General features: G+C 37.5%; 1 protein-coding gene across 3 annotated transcripts in view; it reads left to right on the top strand.

The window, feature by feature from the left end:
• SRBD1 (S1 RNA binding domain 1) overlaps positions 1-21,549 on the top strand; it is a 157,989-nt gene extending 136,440 nt beyond the window's left edge. For all 3 annotated transcript variants that reach the window (XM_039347469.1, XM_039347468.1, XM_039347466.1), the window contains exons 19-21: positions 198-350; positions 16,086-16,270; positions 19,959-21,549. In XM_039347469.1, coding sequence (XP_039203403.1) covers positions 198-350; positions 16,086-16,270; positions 19,959-20,248 — 628 coding nt within the window. In that variant the 3' untranslated portion in view covers positions 20,249-21,549. The remainder of the gene's footprint in view (positions 1-197; positions 351-16,085; positions 16,271-19,958) is intronic.
• Positions 21,550-23,069: the final 1,520 nt, after the last annotated feature.

Below are 23,069 nucleotides of genomic sequence, written 5' to 3'. Positions count from 1 at the left end.
ATTCTGCACAATATGCAGAATTGTTAGGATTAGCTAATTATAGTGCACATGCTCATTTGTTAGCAATGTTTGCAGAATGTGTATATTGAGTTTGAGGTTTTGTAGCTTTGCCCATTGGGCAGAAACGGAAAAGAAACTTATGATGTTCACTAGTTTAATGATAACTACATCCTTTTCTTTTTTGATTTGGATCTCAGTCAACAGAGTGAGCTTGCAGCTGGAGGTCATAAAGCAGTCACAAATGAGAAAGGGTGTAAAAAGAAAACCAAAGCTGCAGCAAATGTCATTCAGCAGCCAAATCCTTTGGATCAAACATGTATCCACCCTGAGTCATATAATATTGCAATGAGGTAAGCAATGAAGAAATGTATGCATTTGTTCTTAAAGCTTGGCCTTGTTCAGCCAGAATGGTCTCTTTGGTCTTGGTCTTTTTCTGCTATTAGTCATTGCCAGGTCTTGTTATTATCTGCTTTCCCTGCTAGTTGTTTAATATATTGGCCATGTAATGCTTTGTCTTCTCACACCTCCATTCTGTTTTTCATTTGGTTTTTCATGTAGGACAGTTTGGTCTCTCCAGTACTCAGTACTTCCTGATATACTTGCTGATGTCATTATTATTTGCATCTACTTAGCAAGCTTTTTGTCTTCTGATAGCTGAATCACTGTCACTTTGGAAGCAAAATGGATTTTTCCAAAATTAAGATGATTAAGTCCTTTGAATAATAATAACAACAATAATAATAGAGTTGGAAGGGACCTTGGAGGTCTTCTAATCCAACCCCCTGCTCAGGCAGGAAACCCTATACCATTTCAGACAAATGATTGTCCAGTCTCTTCTTAAAAACTTCCAGTGCATTCACAGCTTCTGGAGGCAGGTTGTTCCACTGATTAATTGTTCTAACTGTCAGGAAATTTCTCCTTAGTTCTAGGTCTGGGGGGGGGTCAAACTGCTGGCCCACAGGTCAGACGCGTCGTGATGAAACCACACCCACCCCATTGCCGGCAATGGGGAAAAAGTTCTAATATTGCGTGATGTCATGTGATGCCATGGGTTTGACATGTCTGTTCTAGGTTGCATCTCTCCTTGATTAGTTTCTGTCCGTTGCTTCTTGTCCTGCCTTCAGGTGCTTTGGAGAATAGCTTGACTCCCTCTTCTTTGTGGCAACCCCTGAGATATTGGAACACTACTATCATGTCCCCCCTCGTCCTTCTCTTCATTAAACTAGACATACCCAATTCCAGCAACTGTTCCTTATATGTTTTAGCCTCCAGTCCCCTAATCATCTTTGTGGCTCCTCTCTGAACTCTTTCTAGAGTCTCAACATCTTTTTTACATCCTGGGGACTAAAACTGCATGCAGTATTCCAAATTTGGTCTTACCAAGGCATTGTAAAGTGGTATTAACACTTCACGTGATCTTGATTCTATCCCTCTGCTAATGCAGCCTAGCACTGTGTTGACTTTTTTGGCAGCTGCAACACACTGCTGGCTCATATTTAACTATAAATATTTGTGAATAAAAGCTTTATTTAAGCATCAAAAAATGCTTGATAAAAATAAATGACTTTATGCTGATTGCAGCTGAGTCTACAGAGAGAGAAAGATAAAACTTGAGAAGTAAAAGTGAAACAATTGGCTTTTATGGATTAGTCCCTTGTGCAGGAGCATAAACCTTAGCATGTTTACACAGAAGTAAAGGTATTTGAGTAAAGCGGGAATTTTTGACTGATATCAAATTCCTCTTAATGATTTTAGTAGAAATATTTTCATCAGGATTACAGCAGTGAATTTAAAGTAAATTCTCTTTCCATGCTTGTTCTGATCCTATTTATTATCAATTAATATTAGATGAAATACTCAATACCACATGTCATTTTGACTTCTAAGTAGGAATGCTTAGAATTATGTAACATGTGCCCTACAATTGTTCCATACACATTGTCATAGATGTGTCATTTAACTCTGTCAGAAAGGCGGGGGGGGGGGATTTTAACAGTTTTTTGTATGCAGCATAATCCTCAAAGCATCTCCTTGTCAACACCCACTATGTTTCTGACGTGCCTCAAATAAGTGGGAGCCAGAGAAATAACCAGCTGCAACTTACGGAATCTGGCAAACAGCATGTGCTTAGTTATTAAATTATGACCCCCCCCCCCCAAAAAAAAAATTCTTTTCAGTTTATAAAGATTCAGTCTAACATAATAATGGATGTAACAATTAACTATCATTAACTGAGTACTATAGATGATCCCTTTATCCTTTGTTTTCAATGCAAATGTAATAAAATTTTGAGTTAAACTGAAACCTTGTTGAATTAATCATATTTTAAATTTTATTTTTTTTAAAAAAAAAACCTCCACAAACCCTTTCAAGACAGTGACTTAAATTAGGGTAAATTTAATGCTCATTAAGACAAGCTGATAAGTAAATCATAATATTATGAAACCAGATTGTAAGGTCTGGTTTATCAGTTTTATTTCCTGAGGACTTAGAGCATTTACATTTTAAGGGATGTATGCATGATATACATTTGGGTATATGTCTTTTTGAATATTACTTGGCTTTAAAGACCATTAATACCATTCCTTTCCTTCCCCTCCCAATCTTTTCTCATGGTCTGCATGGAGAATATCAGATTGGAAAAGCCTATCCTAAAAAGTAGTGTCAAAGCCATATTCTCCATTTCATATTCTAGAATAGTCTGCACAGCTCTGGGTCCTTGTGAATATTCTAGGACCACTGTGATAATATATGTTATTTGCTTTTTTATGTTTATTTCCTTACTTTTATTCTGCGGCCCTTCTTGTCTTGAATCAAAATCACGTGAGGTATTAGTGCTGCTTTATAAAGCCTAAGTAAGACCACACCTGGAATATTGCATACAGTTTTGGTCACCACATTACAAAAAAGATGTTGAGACTTTGGGAAAAAGTGCAAAGAAGAGCAACTAAGATGATTAAAGACCTGGAGTCTAAAACATATGAAGAACAGTTGCAGGATTTGGGTTTGGGTAGTTTAGAGAAAAGAAGGACTAGGGGGGACATGATAGCAGTATTCCAGTATTTGAGAGGTTGCCACAAGGAGGAGGGGGGGTCACCTTATTCTCCAAGGCACCAGAGGGCAGGACAAGAAACAATGGATGGAAATTAATCAAGCAGAGAAGCAAATTAAGGAGAAACTTCCTAACAGTGAGGACAATTAAACCGTGGAACAGCTTGCTGTCAGAAGTTGTGGGTGCTTCATCACTGAAGGTTTTTAAGAAGAGACTGGATAGTCACTTGTCTGAAATGGTATAGGGTCTCCTGCTTGAGCAGGGGTTGGACTAGAAAATCTCCAAGGTCTATCCATCTGTATTCTGATTGAAGAATCACAAATTGTAAACTACTTTACCTCTTAAGACTAAGGCAGTACGCATATTAACTGTCCATAGAAATAGTAGTAATAGCAACAAAATTAGGCTTATTACAAGGCTTACATTTTTAAAAAATCCTTGCAGGAAGCACCTGGTTTGGTTGATATTGGCTTTCTGAAGTTTCAGCAAAGCAGGCATAGATACATTTTTTTCCACTTAAAATAGTATTGTTAAAATAAGAGAATCCCTGTCTATTTCATGACTAACTAGGGATAGTAACATTTATTTGGTATCAGTACATTGAAATAAGATGTAACCTATCTTAGCACCTTTTATAAAAGTAATAGGCAACATCTAGTTGATTACAAAAACATGCCTTCCTATTTCCATATGCCTACCTTGCCTCCTACATCCAAAAGGAAAGAGCTAAAAGGCTAGGTACAGTTAGCGCCAGATATAACTCATCTTGGACAGAAAAGCACTTTACCTATATCAGATTTGCTCTTCTTTCGCTGCAGTCCAAAAACTGCAGTCCAAGCCTCCTACAGGGACATTCTGGCATTCAAGAAATACCTTTCTGAAGGTTGAGATACGTGCAAGAGGAAAAGTAGAGGGACTTCCATTCTATAGCTTAACTAGAGACCAAGCAGAAATGCACTCATATAGTATGGGATATAAGTGAAGAAATTTGTATTTTTGTTCTTTTAATTGTAGCTAGTAGGTTATTCTTTGGAACAGTTTTTTTTTTGCATAGTTTTAGAAATAGATTAAACCAAGGAAATTTCAAAAGTATGTCTTAAACTAGCCTCTTAGCAGTCAGTATTTATCTAGATATTTGGAACACTAATAGTATCTGCATTCAGATACTTAGTCTACACAAATAATTAGCCTATTTGCTGTATCAAACAGGTTCATTTGTTGGCAGATCTTTAACGTATACTATAGAAACTTCGGGAAATGACAATTTTCATTCATCCCAATTGATGTTCAAGCCTATTCATTATCTTTAAAAATTGTAACATGAATTAGCATTTCTTTTTATTATTGAAGCTTCAGCAAATTCACCTAGAATGCGGTAACATCATGAATTATGAAAATAAATACTAACGTACAGATTACAGTGACTGTCCAAAATGTGATGAATGCTGATATTTGCATGAGAATATTGACATTTTCAAGTAAAATTTTCAAAGTTGGAATCCTTTAAAAACTTATTTCAAATAAACACTAGTGTCTAGTGTTACTTTCCTAAGAATTAACTTCTGTATCTACCTATTGAAAAATTAGCTCTGTTTGATTCAATAGGGCAGTGGTGGCAAACCTTTTAGAGACTGAGTGCCCAAACTGCAACCCAAAACCCACTTATGTATCGCCGGGTGGGTGTGGCTATGGTAGTCACGGCAGACAGTGGGCATGGCCAGCGTGGGGGAAGAAGCAGTGAGGAGGCTCCGAGCGCAGCCAATCCAGCCCAGCCCAGCCCAGTTTGGATGCATGGCTGTGAAGTGATTTTGCGGCCCCTCAGCAACCCGATCCGGGTTCTGGAGGGTTGGAAAAGGCCTCTGGAGCCTGGATCGGCTGTGGGGGAGGGGCAAAATTGCTTTGCAGGCATACCTGGACTCGCGCTGGCAGCTTCCGTTCATACAACCTGCGTTGTATGACAAAAAAAGCCCTGCCTCCACCATCCAGCCTGGATCTGCCCAGCTCTTGCAGCTGCTCCGACTCCCAGTGCAGAGAGAAAGAGAGCGAGAGTGCTGGCACACGTGGTGAGGGGGAGGGGAGCGGCCCAGCCCTGCCTCCCTCTGGGCGATGGTGTGCGTGCCCACAGGGACGGCTCTGCGTGCCGCCTGTGGCACGCATGCCATAGGTTCACCACTATGGCAATGGGGCTTACGTCTACATAATAGCAAACAGAACTGCAGCCTAAATATCTAAAACCTCCAACATGCATCAATGATTTTTTCAATATACTTAATTATGAATGTCAGCCAAAATGGGAAGGTGGGAGAGAATACCAGATGATGATGATGATGATGATGATGATGATGATAATAATAATAATAATAATAATAATAATAATAATAATAATAATAATAATAATAATAATAATAAAGTTGGGAGGATCTTGGAGGTCATCTAGTCCAACCTCTGCTTAGGCAGGAAACCCTATACTATTTCAGACAAATGGCTGTCCAGTCTCTTCTTAAAAACTTCCAGTGTTGGAGCATTCACCATTTCTGGAGGCAGGTTGTTCCACTGATTAATTGATCTAATTGTCAGGAAGTTTCTCCTTAGTTCTAGGTTGCTTCTCTCCTTGATTAGTTTCCATCCGTTGCTTCTTGTCCTGCCTTCAGGCTCTTTGGAAAATAGCTTCACTCCCTCTTCTTTGTGGCAGCCCTTGAGATATTGGAACACTGTTATCATGTCACCCCTCGTCCTTCTCTTCATTAAACTAGACATACCGAATTCCAGCAGCCGTTCCTTATATACTTTAGCCTCCAGTCCCATAATCATCTTTGTTGCTCTTCTCTGTACTCTTTCTACAGTCTCAGCACCTTTTTTACATCATGGTGACCAAAACTGGATGCAGTATTCCAAGTGTGGCCTTACCAAGGCATTGTAAAGTGGTATTAATACTTCATGTGATCTTTATTCTATCCCTCTGTTAATGCAGCCTAGGACTGTGTTGGCTTTTTTGACAGCTACAGCACACTACTGGCTCATATTTAGGTGATTGTCCACTAGGACTCCGAGATCCCTCTCACAGTTACTACTATTGAGCAAGGTACCCCCTATACTATACCTGTACATTTAGTTTTTCTTGCCTAAATGTGTTAGATAGTGCTCAGTGTTCAAGTCTGTCCAGAACCTCCTGTATCTTAAGCCTTTTTTCCGGAGTGTTGGCTATTCCTGCCAGCTTGGTGTCGTCTGCAAATTTGATGATTTCTCCATCTATCCCCTCGTCCAAATCATTGGTGAAGATGTTGAAGAGCACTGGGCCCAGAACAGAGCCCTGGGGCACCCCACTACACACTTCCCTCCATGTAGATGCGGTTCCATTGAGGACCACATGCTGAGTACGGCCGGTCAGTCAGCTACGGATCCATCTGGTGGTGATGCTGTTTAACTCACATTTATCAAGTAGTAGGTTGTGATCTACTTTATCAAATATGGAGATATTATCTTCATTATTTCATTTTCATGTGGGATCATCTAATTAATAAAATTAGAATGTTGAGTATTTGATAAAAAGAGTTTACTATTTAACTTCTAACACTGATCTTTTAATTTGTATTTCAGCATTTAACATATGCTTTCATAAACTTTAAATATCTGCATAGTATAATTTTGTGTTTGTGTGCATTTTATATCAAATTAGTGTTTTTATGTCAGCTTCAATATATCAATTGTTCTGCCCAACAAAAAATAAATGAAGGCAGAGAGAAATTGCTTATAGCATTGTTCTTCCTTCCACATAGTGTTGTGTAGCATAATGATATTATACTATTATTCCATTTTCTGTGACCTTGGTGGAACTGGATGTTTTTCTATACCCAAAAGAATTTGCTTTGTTCTTAGCAATGACATTTAAAAATAGAGGAAGTCAATATGCATTACCGCTGAGATGGAGTTTTGTCTTTAATATTGATTTCTCTTCCAAGTGCCCTCCAAGGCAGTTTATTTGGGTGAAAATGAGCCATGAAGTGGAAGGAAGGAAGGAAGGAAGGAAAGAAGGAAGGAAGGAGGGAGGGAGGGAGGGAGGGAGGGAGGGAGGGAGGGAGGGAAGGAAGGAAGGAAGGAAGGAAGGAAGGAAGGAAGGAAGGAAGGAAGGAAGGAAGGAAGGAAGGAAGGACGTTCACTAAGAATACAGTTGATATAGGAATGACTGTTTTCCCTAAATCAAATGTTGCTCTAAAAGTGTACAACAAGTGGAATTGTTTCTTTGAATATAAATTTATAAGACTGACTATAAATTCTGAGCTTGGTTGTTGGATTGTTCCACAAACTTTCGTTCTCCTTCTTAAATGGGCAAATTAGTTAGAAACAACCAGGGCATTTTGCCCAACATTTTTAGTTTACTGCAATAAATTGGAATTTTTCCATGAAAAGATACCAACACATAACAAGGAAGGAGCTCTTAAATCAAATATAATTTACCATTAACCTAATAAAGGTAAAGATTTCTCCTGTTTCGTGTCCAACTCTAGGGAGCAGTGCTCATCTCAATTTCTTAGCCAAGGGAGCCAGCGTTGTCCAAACACATTTCTGTGGTCATGTGGCCAGTATGACTATATGACGGTGGTGAACCTATGGCACGGGTGCCAGAGGCGGCACGCAGAGCCCTCTCTGTGGGCACGCATGCCATCGCCCCAGTTCTAGGCCTTCAGCTGGGTTTTATAAAACCTTTTCGCTTTAGGCCTCCACTGCCATGTGCAAAAAAAAAAAAGGTTCAATCAATTAGTCAGTCTCAACTTCTCGCGGGGAAAAAAAGATCTTCAAAGTTGGAATTGATTGATTGAACTTTTTAGTCCCACCCAGTCTGCCGTTACCACTGCAGCCACACCCCCAATTGGCCACACCCAGCCAATGAGCCACACCCACCTAGCACCCGACGATGCATAAGTGGGTTTTGGGTTGCAGTTTGGGCACTCGGTCTCTAAAAAGTTCTCCATCACTGCTATATGCTGTAGATGTACCTTCGTACTGAAGTGGTATCTATTTATCTGCTTGCATTTGTATGCTTTTGACCTGCTATGTGGGCAGGAGCTGGGCCAAGTAATGGAAGTTCACTCCATCGTGTAGTGCTCAGATCTCGAACCTAGGCTGTCAGCTTTCCAGCAGACAAGCTCAGCATCTTTTACCTCTGAGCCACCACACTAAGCTAATCAAAGCAGACATTGTTAGCTAAGGAAAGATGACAGACCTGATGTTGGAAAGCTTTCTTTGTTGCTACCTGCAAATCTAGTGACCACTGACAATCATAGAACACCTCTGGGCTACAATATAACTTTACAGAATATGACTTTGCCCCCAAAATTCCTACATTCTGTTATTATCCACCAAAATGACCAAAGCAAACTATATATTGGCTGAAAGCCTGAATTTTAACAGTATTGGGGAAAAATGATTAACATTGGCAATGAAATGTTTTAAATAATAGTTATTTAAAAAATAGCTTGCTAACCATTAAAAAATCTATCCAAAGCTCTGTCAAAGTTTCTAACTGGAGTTTGAACTGCAGTGTTGTTCTTTACATTCCACTCTTCAAATGTATTTTTCCAGGAAGCTTTGAGTAAAATATAGAACTACAGCAATAAAATAGCAATCATGACCACATGGATTTGAAAGGAAAAACTAAAAATGCTTTATAATTATGGTTTTTATAATTTGTTATTTTTGCTTTCTCTTTAATAGAAGAGCAATGTTCATTTTTAAATCACTTTCTTACATTTTTACATCAAAATAGAAATAGCCTCATATTTTAAATATACATTGACTTAGTTCTCAAAACAACTTACTAAAATATGTCACTCAGTAAAATATTTATTCCCTCCATGTCAATTAATATTTTAATGTTTTAGTTGATTAGTCTAGCAGTTAAATAGATTAAATTTGTTAACTCTGATTTGTATAGTTCTAAGGTTCAAGGTACGGGTAGTCCTTGATAGGAACTACAAGTGGGAATGCCAACTTTGTCATTAAGTGAAGTCATCTCTAAGTGAAACTGGGACTATGCTTACAATCTTATTTCAGTTTTCCTTTGCTTTACAAACCTGCAAAAGTCCACCAATCCACCTCAGTAATTAAATAATATATGATCAAAAGTAGATATTAAATTTTGGAGATTGTGATGCAGAGAAATTGTTTACTGTACTTTTCTTCAAAGTCAATAACAATTTATCTGGCTAATAATTCTTGTTGCTTTGTAAATGACCTACCTAATATTCAAAAGGGCAGAAATAAATTTCAGACTGCTATTGATAGGTTAAAACAGGGGTAGGCAACCTTGGCTGTTTTATGACTCGTGGACTTTAACGCCCAGAATTCCTGAGCCAGGAATTCGTGGCCAGTAGAGGGATGAAGGCAACAACCAGGAAAGATGTCTTCCACCTTTTATACCTTTTCGGAACAAAAAGATCAGGTTTCTGTATCAGGAGCAAGGTAGCACAGAAAAACAATTCCAAGATGATGACTCATACACAGCAACCCAGGCTCCATCCGTAACTCCTTTCCCCCCTCCCCTTACCATGCTCTTTTCATGTAAGCAATCTCCTGCATGTTTAATATGAGACTTTTACTTCTCCAATATACATAAAGCATCCGCTCAGGCAATTGGCTACAAAACAATGATTACATAGTGACACTACAAATATCAATATAAAATGGTGTGTGTGTGTGTTTTCTAAGGTTTTCGCGGGTATTTGTATGTAGGTCTTTGGTTGTTCGGGTTTTCTCCCACGTAAAATTGGAAGTGTCTTGGCGACGTTTCGACGAAGTCCCATTCGTCATCTTCAGGCTGGTGCTTTCAGCTTCGTGCTTTGAGCGGGGGGGGGCTCCTTAGCTATGGGTTACTTTCCACCTGGATATTTGTGGGAGTTCCGGGGGGTTGGGGGTAATCTCCCGTTCGCTGGCTGCCCTTCCCTCGTCGCGCAATCGTTCCCTTGCTGTTTGGGAGCGTGTGCATATTCTCGGAGTGGGGGGGCCTCAATCGTTGGTTACCTCCCTGGATGTTCATAGATCATTTTTGGGGGAGGGGTTCACCCCCTCCGTAATTTCCACCCTACGGTGCGCGATATCACCCCAGGGGTGGTATCCATAGGGGTGGGCGATCACACGTGCTCCATGCCCTTAGTGTCAGATGTGCTGGGCACAGGTCAACATGCCGGTTAATAGAGTCCCTGTCCGAGAGCCATGCTTCCTTGAGTAGCCCCACGAATAAACTGCCAGTCTTATGAGCAGGCTTTCAAACCTCCAGCATTCCACTCTGATGACATTGGCAGTTAGCCGACGAAAGCTAAGTTTATCAAACAGTTGTTAGTTTATTAAACAGTTGTTTTTATTTATCCTGGTGTTCGACTACTTCTCTCAACATGAATATACCCGGGATTCGCATTTTTAGTATAATTAGAGACTATATATATATATACATACATGTAGATCTTTGGTTGTTCGGGTTTTCTCCCGCGTAAAATTGGAAGTGTCTTGACGACGTTTCGACGAAGTCCCATTCGTCATCTTCAGGCTGGTGTTTTCAGCTTCTTGCTTTGAGCATTGCTGCTCAAAGCAAGAAGCTGAAAACACCAGCCTGAAGATGACGAATGGGACTTCGTCGAAACGTCGCCAAGACACTTCCAATTTTACGCGGGAGAAAACCCGAACAACCAAAGATCTACATACAAATACCCGTAAAAAAAAATATATATATATATAATATTAAAAATATGAACCCTGGGTATATTTTTAATATATATTTTAAACATATATATATATATATATATAATATATATATATATATATATATATATATAGGTCTTTGGTTGTTCGGGTTTTCTCCCGCGTAAAATTGGAAGTGTCTTGGCGACGTTTCGACGAAGTCCCATTCGTCATCTTCAGGCTGGTGTTTTCAGCTTCGTGCTTCGAGCAGCAATGTGTGGTCTTAGCTGTTTCTTCCTTTTAACTGCCAGTGGGGGTATGAACTGATTGGGTGGGAGCTTGGCTGTGTTCTGATTGGGTGGAGGTGTGTTCTGATTGGTTAGGGGCTTGGCTGTGCTCTGATTGGCTGGGGGGTTGGCTGTGCTCTGATTGGCTGGGGGAGTGTTCTGTTTGGTTGTGCTCAGGTTAGTCTGAGTTGCAGAGGGGTTTAAGATTTTGGGCTGCCTTGCTATTTTTTGGCTTCGCGTTCGTGGTCGTGCCTCCTCTTCATGGAGGATGTCAGTTTGCTTCATGTATGGCTCACCATGGAAACAGTTCACCATGGAAACAACCAAACAGAACACTCCCCCAGCCAATCAGAGCACAGCCACCCCCCCAGCCAATCAGAGCACAGCCAACCCCCCAGCCAATCAGAGCACAGCCAAGCCCCTAACCAATCAGAACACAGCCAAGCTGTGGGACTTCGTCGAAACGTCGCCAAGACACTTCCAATTTTACGCGGGAGAAAACCCGAACAAGCAAAGACCTACATACAAACACCCGCAAAAACCTCAGAAAACATATATATATACGTATTTTCCAGCATATAAGGCGACCCGGTGTATAAGATGACCCCTGCCTTTGGCGCCAAGTCGCATGCCTAGAAAGTCATCTTATACGCCAGAAACTACCGTTATTTCCTGCATATAAGACAACTCAGCGTATAAGAAGACCCTCGACTTCGGTGCCAATTTCAACGCTTTCGAAAGTCGTCTTATACGCCGGAAAGTACTGTGTGTGTGTATGTGTGTGTGTGTGTGTGTGTGTGTAGAAATCTTATATATAGAAATCTTCTTTCTTTTTCTTTTTCTTTTGCCTGTATCAGCTCAATCTAGAGCCATCCACAGGCAGCAATCACCAACTGCGACATCATTTACATATACATTTTAGATTGCCAACAAAGAATAAAGGGAGAACTGGAATAGCTATTTCGAGCTTCTTAACTCTCTTTAGCCAGACTTAACCTTCTGAGATTCGAACTTGGGCTGTGTGCATGTTAGGCAGCTGTATTAACCTCTAGGCCACAGGCTCTTTCTCACTTTGTCCGCTGTATCAGGGAGGGATACAGCTCCCCCTGGTTCGAATCTCAGAAGGATATGTCTGGTCGAAATAGCTATTCCAGTTCTCCCTTTATTCTTTGTTGGCAATCTAAAATGTGTGTGTGTGTGTGTGTGTGTGTGTGTGTGTGTGTGTAAAATAGCTGCTAGTGTCAAGCTTAAACATACTAAAATCATAAACACAATAAAATCCCTTCAGTATGTAACAATGAGATGGGCAGCATAGAAATTTAATAATAAAAAAGAGCAGGAGAAATCACCTATCATTCCTTCTTCCTCACTGAGTGAAACCTTTAGAAATATGTGGAATGGAGTCCTTGAATACATAACCACGTGGACTCTTAACATCCTTCTCAGCAAGGCAGAAACAATACAGAAGTAGAAGCTTTAGCCCTCTTTTGCCTCCATTGCACTTATCTTCTGCAGTGTAGAGCAGTGGCAGAGGGTGAGTTAGAATGGTCTTATTAATGGGAGAAGACTATTGCCTAATTTTACAACTGAGGAGGACTAAAAATTCTAGCCATGCCTTGTAATTAAACCCATTGAATCTATAGGACTTATTGGCCCGTCCCACCCATGCCGGCAGAGAAAGCATGCTGCAGGCCCCATCAGCCAGGGTATTCCAGTTGGGGAGGGGTGTCCAGAAGAAGAGCCTTCTCTGCCATTGTGAGAGCCCTCTAGACTAGAACATCTTACCCCGCACCCCGAAGAGAGCTCAGCTCCAGCCTTCCTGACCTTCTGTAAGAGCTTAAAAGACCTGGCTCTGCCAGTTGGCTTGGGATGCCAATGGAGGGGCTTCATGTTGGGGGTGGTGGTTTGATCAACAACAGATTCCACATTGTTCCCCTCTCATTATATTCCCTTTCCCCATCTTTGAAGGTTGATTTTATAGTATTGTATTTATATTATTATAAATTATACATTATCTTTTAATATTGTAAGCTGCCCAGAGTTACAGTGTGGCAGGATAGGTGGCTATTTATTTTACAAACAAATAAATAATGTTATAAGGTATGCATCCATTTATTTATATTTGCTGAGCTCAGCATTAGCTTTCCATAGTTTCTCTCTTGCCTTGCCTTTCCTATTCGTGCCTTTTTCTTTATCACTTTTCATCCTAATTAGTATCCCTTCCATTTTTTTTCCTTTCTAATGGGGGTACCTCTTATTGTACCCACATTTTTTCTTCATCTTACTGTTTCTGTTGGAGGATGTATGAGTGTACTGAGATTATTGCATATGAGTGAGAAAGCTTGTAGGAAGCTGAGAGCTCAATTAATGTTATAAATCAGATGGTTTCTTTTGCAAGCATTTGACTTTAATCATACCTATTCAGTTCATTTAACTGGATTTTGGGTCCTGTTGCCATTTTGGAATGTATCTAAATGTGAAGTTATAAGGAAATATGTCATGTAGTAGAATCTTTGGGGTCTGTGGTTAGTTAAGAACTAAATGAATGCCAGTCCTGTCCTACTTAGTTGCATTGTTGCATCTTTTGTTTACTCAAAGATAAGCTGAAAGAGAAATTTAGGCTAAGCATCTAAAGTACATTTTAGAAACACATAGGAATTATTTTCTATTAAAGTTGCAAATATGTTATTTAAATAAACAAGGACCAAGATATTCCTAATATCCAAGTCATTAATTCACCACAGTTAAATGTAAGAAGGAAGAGATTCACAAGAGCAATACGGTGATATGTAATATAATTTTATTGACTAGTACAAAATACTATCCTTGCAGAAATCTTAATTTTTCTTCCTGGAACGTTAAGTATTAACATTAAAAAATTCCTAATTTTCTGGTATATCTTGCTTTTATTATTGTACAATTCGTGTGGGTATTTTCTAAAGCTGTGCAGATTTTTTCATTTCCTTTTTAATTCCCTCTGTTTGTGAAAGATGAGGGGAGATTAAAGAAAGCAAGGTAAATTTTGAATGGGGAGGATTTCTTCTGAATATTCGTTGTGGGAGGAGAAGAGGGCACCTGCCTTGCTTCTTCTAACATAAGAGAACAAAAACTTCCATCAGTTTGCAAAGACTTCTTGGTTTTCTTCAGAGGTTTACCAGTTGACAGGGCAGGTTTGCTTGCTAAACCCCAGAAGGCACCTGATAGGAAGGAAGATTAAGACAGTCCTCACAACTGCCCACGGAAGAAGAAAGGTTGTATTTTAAATCAATTATTATCTTTCCTATCACCTCCAACAAAGTAAGGAAATTTCCTTGCCTCCCACAACTTAAACTTTTTTATCACCTGCAAAAAAGCTGTAAAAAAAATAATTCCTTCATAGAATTTTTTTTTTAAAAAAATGGGCATGATTTGGCCTAGCAATAGTGATTTCTAGCTCTTAATATTATGTCAAATATATGTTCAAATAATAAAGGAACCAAACTGGGTATCAATTTGTGGTTCATTTCTTTAAAAAAAAAAAGATGCATCCAAACGTTAACGTGCCTGAAGTGCTCATTTCCCATAGCAAAGCTGTATGTTTTGTAAGGTTGTGCAGTGCTTCTGATTTGATTCCAAAAGAAAATTTGGAGCACAAAGAGATACAATTTTAAGACATATTGGTAACTTTTTTAAAGCAGCTATAACTCTCAGGATTTCTGTTTATAATCCCAGGAAAAGGCATAGCTAGTTGAACAAACCTCAGAGAGCTGCTAAATTCATACCGCTCCCCTATAAAAGCTGCAAAGCACCTTTTTGTTATTGAATATGCTGATCATCTCTGATATGTTCATCCAGAAAATGTTTGGTTGTTCATAGTACCAGATTGTCAGAAGCTGCTGGGAGCAAAACTGTGCTAACTCAATGATGAGCTAATAGAATTGTAGTTTGGAATGTTTTCCTGGCAATAAAATCATGACACTTTCTTGTGGCTTAGATTTGATACAGAAAAAAATTATTTATCCATCAAAAAAAATATTTAGCAAATGTCGGCACTGCCTGGGGCTGTTTCCTGATCAGGAATCTGCTTTAGTCCTTTAATTCCTGTAGTGGCAAACAACTCTTCTATATTTTCTCAAGATACATACTTCATTCTCCTTTCTCCCTCATAATTATGAAGTCCAGATTATTCAGTACAAAATTGTTCTCTGAACTATATATCCACATTATTATGCATTGCTGCAAACTCAAACTTTATGACTGTCAGTTTAGGACTGTTGTCAATAATGAGATTATGTATGCTGATGGTTTTGGTGTAATGATCATAAGAAACACATTGATGTATCAGCAAAAGGCCTATCTTTTCCAGCATTTTGTTCCCACAGTCATCAACTGCATGCTAAAACATGGCCATAAACAGGACATGATTTTGTTCATCAGAAATTGATAACTAAAAACATTATTTCTAAGTCTAGGTAATATGCAGAATTCATGAGTAGTAACCACTGAATTAATTGTACCCTTTCTTAAACATAAACTATGCATGCTAACCAAATTTATTAGACGGGGACTTCAGAAAAGTTTTCACCTTCCCAGTACCATAATTCAGGGGTCCCCAACCCCCAGGCCGTGGCCAGGAGCCATTTGGAACCGGCCCACAGAAGTAGCAGGTGCACACACATCCCCACTTGCATGAGCAGCTGGCAAGTGTGTGTGTGTGTGTGTACGCACATGCACTCCATTTCAGTGAGCGGCATGCATGTGTGCCTGCCACTTGAGCAAATGGAGCTGCGCGCGTCCTCTCCCTCACCCCGACAGTTTGCAAAGCCAGAAAGTTTGGGGAACTGTGCCATAATTGAATGTACATGTGTATGTATATGTATATGCATTAAAAGTTATTCTTATCTAAATGATGAGATGCAGATGGAGAGATAGAGAAATGTTCTTTTTGCTGTCTATTTGTGCTGCCAATTTCAGCTTTTTCTCCATGTAATGTAGGCTTGAAAGACTTTTCTTCCTTTATTTTTTTTTAGAATGATCTAATAATTCAAAAGTAATAATATTTTCTACTCTCATCCTGCTTCTATTTTATATAAAAGGTTTTTAACACTTATTGGAGAAAGTCACTGCCAAATAGGAAAATCAAAAATGCAGCAGAAAGTGAATTCAATAATTGATAGAGAAGGGATGGATGGAATTACAAAAAAATTGAATACAACAGAACAAACACTGCAAATAATAATTGATGGGTTGACTCAGCCAGAAAGTTTTGACATTCGGAAAGGTAAGAGGTTTGAAGATATTGTTCTTTTGCCTTTGATATGTCAGTTTTTGTTTATCATTTTAGTGACATTTTAGTTGGACAATTATGTACATTAAGCTGTTTGGGAGGAGACAAGTATTAAACTGTGAGGTAGATAACAAAAATTAGTTTTATCATTAAGAAATTTTATCTCTATTCTAAATCATGATACTTCAAAACCAGAGAAGTATGGTCCTGGTTAAATTCATGATACCTGTTTCACCTGACTTTGAAAATGAGTTTTAAATCTTTTCCATTATTCCTGAATAGTATGGAAAACATGAATCTAGCATTGTTTTATGAGGATCATTGTGTCCTAAAGGTTAGATGAACCAGAGAACATATTTTAGGCTTAGATATTTATTGCAAACCATGTTTATTTGTTTAAACTGGCCTTATCCTAAAATTTTCTAAAGACAGAGACTTTAATAATGGTAAAATGGTGAAAAGAATGGTAAAATTTGTTTCAGAAAATGCAGTGAGGCTGGTGAGAAGTGATTTATAAGGCTTTTACCAATAGGTTTCCAGGATATATGTACACTATTTACTTATTGAAATCAAATAGCTTTCCTGTCCAACCTACAATTAAGGCAACATAAATTATTGATTTTTTTAATATTTATGTTAATTTTTAATTATTCAATAGCTAAAGTTCTCTGGAAAGTTTACAATAAAACACATTAAAAATGCACTCTGAGTAAAGACATATATGATACAATTGAATAAAAATACAAAATAAAAACACCATATAAAGTCGACAGCAGCATGCTAATTATTTAGAAACTAAAACAATATGAATTAAAGGGCATTTTAAAAGCCTGAGGAAATAGAAAATGTCTTCATATGTCATCAAAATGATGCTGATGTCGGTGCCAGTTGAGCTTCTCTAGGGAAATATATTTAATATAGTATAAGGTTAGGGAATTCCTTAAATGGGATGGCACCACAGAAAAACCTCTCCTCTTGTAAAGGGCCACTCACTTACTTTAGCAAAGGGTCTTTTAGTGAAGGAAATCATTAGATAAATTGAAAATCCAGATGGTTACATATAGGAAAAGATATTACTTCAGATAACCTGGTCCTTAGCTGTTCAAGACTTTAAAAGTCAAAGCCAGAACTTTAGCAATAGCACTTAGATTCATATATCAGTCCATAATGATGTGCAGCACTCTCTGAATGATTTACAAATGTCAGCACATTGCCCCCAACAATCTAAGTCCTCATTTTATTCAGAAAGATGGAAGACTGAGTCAACCTTGAGCCAATCAGGATCAAACTCCTGGCTGTGGGCAGAGTTAGCCTGCAATACTGCATTCTAACATTGTGGCTCTTTTGATTGCATCTGGAAACAGATTGGCAACTAATATAGATGGGGAAGAGCAGGCATAAACTGTTCAAGCAGCTAGTCCCAGACAGCATTTTTGATGCTGTACTTTGAATTCATTGAAATTTCCATACTGTTTTCAAAGGCAACCTCATGTACTATGTACTGCAATTATCTAATTCAGAGGTCTGCAATCTTGACAACTTTAAGACTTGTGGACTTCAGCTCCCAGAATTCCTCAGCCAGCAAGTCTTAAAGTTATCAAGGTTGCAGACCCCTGATCTAACTGATAATAGTTAAATGCATTTATTTGCAGCTCATATCACAGCTTATTACACATAAGCTTATGACATTTAAATATATATTTCTAAAATACCTCACGAACATGAACTAATAATATAGTCATATATGAAATATATTTTCTTTCTAAATATCCATCTTAAAGCATGCTTTAGTACACTATTATTTAACCACTGAAACGTTTAGTAAGTATGGGAACAAGTGGATTTCAGACATTCTTTCAGGTCAGTTCATATCCAAATTCCTCAAACATCCCCAGTGAAGTGTTGACTGCTTTGAATAGACTCAAAGAGCTTTCAGGATCAGATTAACATTGACAATAGGATGCAGTGAACTGGACCATACTTTTAATTAAATTGCACTGAAATTAGGAGCAGCTGTAGACTCCGAACAAGTTTTTGTAGTATTGCTCTCAACTGCAATATAGATTATGGCAGTAACAGTTGCCATAGGAAGTCATACAAATAGGTTGCATTAGGCCGTGATGCTTGATAGAAACTCAGCAATTGAAATAAAAATAATTCCGTCATTGAATAGGCTATGGCTAACTAAATATATTTTTTTAAAAAAACAGTGGCAGGCACCCTATCAGAATGGGAGCATTCACAAGAGGAGTAAAGCTCATATTTCAATGCTTTTTTTTTTTCCTAGCACAGCAGCAAGGAGTATGGAAGTTTTTCTTTCATTTTTTTTAGAACCCATTGCTGTACCATTCAACTATTGCTTGAAACAAACGAACATCAATCTATAGGTTATAAAACTGACTTGTTTAAACAATCTATATTTCATATTAATTGTAGTTCAAATGACATTGTTAATGAAACATGGAAGCAAAAGTTTTTGAACTCGCAGCAGAGAAGCCAGGGGATATATATCTTAGTTTCACTCTAGTTTATATTTGTCATGCTAATTTATGAGCCAGTCCACCAACCTTGCTGACTTGTAGATGTATCACATTACAACCCCCATATTCGGCCAGCCTAATATAACAATTGACACTGCTGGTTTGGAGATGGTGGGCTAGGGAATGGTTGGCTTAATCTAATCCTGCAAACTATATTTCTTTTCTTGTCCCCAGCTACTAATACACACAAGAATGCCTCGGAGAATCTGTAAAAGTCCTTAGCTACCTGTTACTTATGGATCTTATTTATATCACTCTCAGACCCACTATCTGTGGGGGGGAAATAAGTCTTGAATGCCTTCCAAAAGGGCTGGGATTAAATTAATCTGGGGATGGGAGAGTGTTATGTCAACACTATTGTGGGTTTTATTTATTTATTAAATTTTTATGCTCCCCCATCTTCTTTATAAGGTGAAATTAATCCCAGTAAATTTCAGATCATTACTAACATATAATATGGTTTGACTGACCATGACTCTTTCAGAACCAGCTGTGACTTGCAAAATAAAAGGTTTATATTTGAAAAGATGGTTAGATGGACATTATTTTTGAGCTGACAGCACCAGTGAAAAGAAATAATAGAAATAATAGATGGTAGCAATATATGGTTATACAGCAGAATTTTTAATTATGCAATGAATTGCTCCCCAGCCCAGAGGCACCCTGTACTTTGTTTAACAGTCCTCACATTCATTTAATGAATGCATCAGGGAAAGGGGGGGTCATTAAGCAAGACTTTTTTTCATTTGCTGTTGCAACATGTGATGTTAATGGGCAGACTCATACTTCTCATAAAAATATACTTGGTCGCTGTGAGACAAGTGCTGATCTGATATACCATTTATGTTTTCATAGTCTTAGTGCCATCTAGCATGAAATAAAATTATCCCTCAGAATCTACCCAGCTACTGTACATTAGAAATTAATGGTTATGTTTCACTGGACATAGCATTATAACCATCAGTTCATGATGCTTTTCATTTATGGGAATCCAAACAAATCTGTAATGGAAATTGTGAGTCTGAAAAATAAAACTGAGGTCATCTGTAGATTGCCTAAACTGGAATTTAGAAAGTTCTCTTTCCAAAGTTTTACTTTAAAATCATCTTTGTGTTTTTATTTTGATTTTTCCTTTCATACAGATTTTGATCAACCCGATTTCAAAAAAAGCATTGTTTGTCCTGAAGATTTAAGAGTTGGAACTATTCTCACAGGAAGAGTTGAAAATGCTACTCTCTTTGGAGTTTTTGTTGACGTTGGAGTAGGTAAAGCAGGACTAATTCCAATGCGTAGCATAACAGAAGACAAACTTTCAAAAGCAAAGAAAAGAAGAAGCCTCGGTCTTGGTCCAGGAGAAAAAGTTGAAGTCAGAGTGCGTGAAATTGATCTTTCACGTTCCAGAATAAGTTTAGAGTTGATACGTGTATTGTGAGCAATTTGTAGACATTTTTCATAGTAAGGGCTACTATTTCAAACATGATGAGGAGAATGTAGTAGAAAAAGGAGGAGCAAGTTAGAATCTTCATTCAAATTACAACTAAAAGAGCATGTTGGCTATTGACAAAAAAGTTGTATGAGTTACTGTAGTCTAGATTGCAAAGTCTGTTAGCTATAATTACTTGTAGTGGTTCTTTAAAACAGTTGTGAAAGTCACTTATTTCTTACATCCAGCCCTTGGCTTCATGAAACCCACTAAAAGATAGACTACTTTCATAGGCATTTGTGAAACATGTATGTGGTTTAATAAGTGCCTGAAACAAACCATCATTCCTCAAGCAAAGGAAATGATTAAATTCCACTAATCAAAATGTCAAGCTTTAACCTACAATATTTTATCAAGGGTGTACTTGATTTCTAGCTGCTTGTTTTAACTCCCATTTCCATAGTTGTATATTTCAAATTTAACTGTAAAAAAGGTAAAAAAAATATTCAAATGTTTAAGTGAGTATTATGGAACATTGTATCTCCGATTGTAGTTAACAATTTGGTTATGATAGTTCATGTCTTTGACCATTTTCCCTTCCACAATCTTTCATTCCTATTAATGGGAAAAATCATATCAGAAAAAAATCCTTGATCAGAAATCTCTCTATGGTAAACTTGTGCCTGGCCTGTATAAAACATTCCCGTCATATAAGGATATCAGAAAAAAAAAATTCTTACTCTTTCCATATCAGCTTAATTTTGTATGAGGAAGGATTTTGTCTGCATGAAGGAACATTCAGCCACCTTATTCCATTACCATAATGTGAAATAATGCAGGCCTGACCCAGTTTTTTTATAAAATTGTTTAAATTTCAAGGGTAACTTGACCAATTAACTCCAGCATTACATTATGTGTAAAATTTTATTAGCTTCCATGTAATTATTGGCCGTTTTTGTTATAGAGAGAATCTGTCCTTTCCTTTGCAGCCTTGCCTCAGTAGTGGCTCTATGGATCTGTTCCTAAAAATGTTTCTTTAAAAGGTTTTAATTTATGCTTATTTTATCTTTGCTAGCTTATTCTTTTTAAAAGGAAATAGCAATAATAGAAATCAAATTTGTTTAGATCCCAAATTACAGGGAGTGTTATATCAACCTGGAAAAAGCTTTACAGCAGGTGCAGATTTTTTTCAATATATGTATTGAGTTACACAATATATTGTAATTTTGATAAACAGCATTTTCATTTTAAAAAAAATTGACCAATGTTTCCTTGAAAAACATGTTTATTAAAAAAATACATTTGCCTGAGTCTTTTTGTCTTAATTATTATTGGATATCAGCACATAGTTATTTTTGTACAAACATTTTTAGAACTAGTTTTGTTAGATAACTACTTTGTGAACTCTGCTGTGGGAACAGTTTTACCAACACTGTTTGTTTTTATTATTTATGGTTGTTTCACATTCCTCATTTATGATTAATATAATGGAAGCTAAATACTGTTAGACATGTTCAGGGGGCAGGTGATGGAGGAGGAGGAGGAGAAGGAGGAGGAGGAGGAGAAGAAGAAGAAGAAGAAGAAGAAGAAGAAGAAGAAGAAGAAGAAGAAGAAGAAGAAGAAGAAGAAGAAGAAGAAGAAGAAGAAGAAGAGGAAGAGGAAGAGGAAGAGGAAGAAGAAGAAGAAGAAGAAGAAGTAGTAGTAGTAGTAGTAGTAGTAGTAGTAGTAGTAGTAGTAGTAAGTATTATTTTGATGAGATTACTTATGCCCACAGATGGAAATATTCGAGATTACACTACATTGGAGGAATGGTAGTAAAATTGACAAATGTTGCTGAAATGGATAAATTGACTTTGATCAGAAAAGACATTTACATTTATTGATGACTGGAAGCCTCTTATGGAGTTTGTGTGTAAAAATGAAAACAAAATGTGATTTATGGTTTTGATGATGGCAAAATTATCTTTTCCACAGGAAAATGGGCATAATTTATTTTTCATACCATCTACATATATTTTAGGGATCAGCCATACAGATTAAATTTGAGGTCATGAGAGTAAAATTGCATTAAAAACTTACAGCATTTAAGATAAATAAAATAATCATTTTGCTAGCCCTTCATTGTCATAATTCATGAAAAGCTGCAGCTGAGAATGCAATTTGCTTAAAAAAAAGATATCTAAACTCTTTGTAATTTATACCAGGCATTGACAAATTTGCATAAAATATGAAAAAATGTGTTGGAGGCTCTAGATGTCTTATTTATTTTAAATTTTGTTATATAACTGATATCTAAACTTTGTCCACTGTTGTAAATGATACAAAAGGTTATCTCACAAAAAGTTCTGACATGATTTATGAATATAGGCTACTATGAACAATCTGCAAAGACAACTAGAGCTCCTTTGATCTGTAAAATAACTTACATATGGAAGCCAAACCTGGCTTGGATTCAGCTTACCTAAGAAAATACTGAAACCTACCTACAAACCTAAAGGTTTGGAATCAGACTTTCTATTATCCTCAAAGCCATTTCAGCCTTTTCAGTAGCTGCCATAGCTCTCTGGAAAGCCCTTATTGCTCAATTAAAGGGCACAACTTTTTGAGGTGGTTGTTTTTTAAAAAAAAATCTTGAAAATACCTCTCTTTGGGCAGGCTTTTTATTGCTGATCTTCTAAATTCATGTTTAATATTCCTGGTTTTGACTTTTTTTTAGTTTTTGTAAATGGTGAGATCACACTATCTGAATTGGCAATATTTGAAGTCAATCAATATTTAAAAAATAATGCTTTGGCCAGTTATTAACCAATCTGATGTACAGCCTTTCAAA

Source organism: Crotalus tigris, unplaced genomic scaffold, assembly GCF_016545835.1.
Source record: "Crotalus tigris isolate CLP2741 ecotype Arizona unplaced genomic scaffold, ASM1654583v1 scf7180000018081.1164505, whole genome shotgun sequence".
Lineage (NCBI taxonomy): Eukaryota > Metazoa > Chordata > Lepidosauria > Squamata > Viperidae > Crotalus > Crotalus tigris.
The sequence above is the reverse complement of the archived record's forward strand: the minus strand, read 5'-3'. Positions and strand labels throughout refer to the sequence as shown.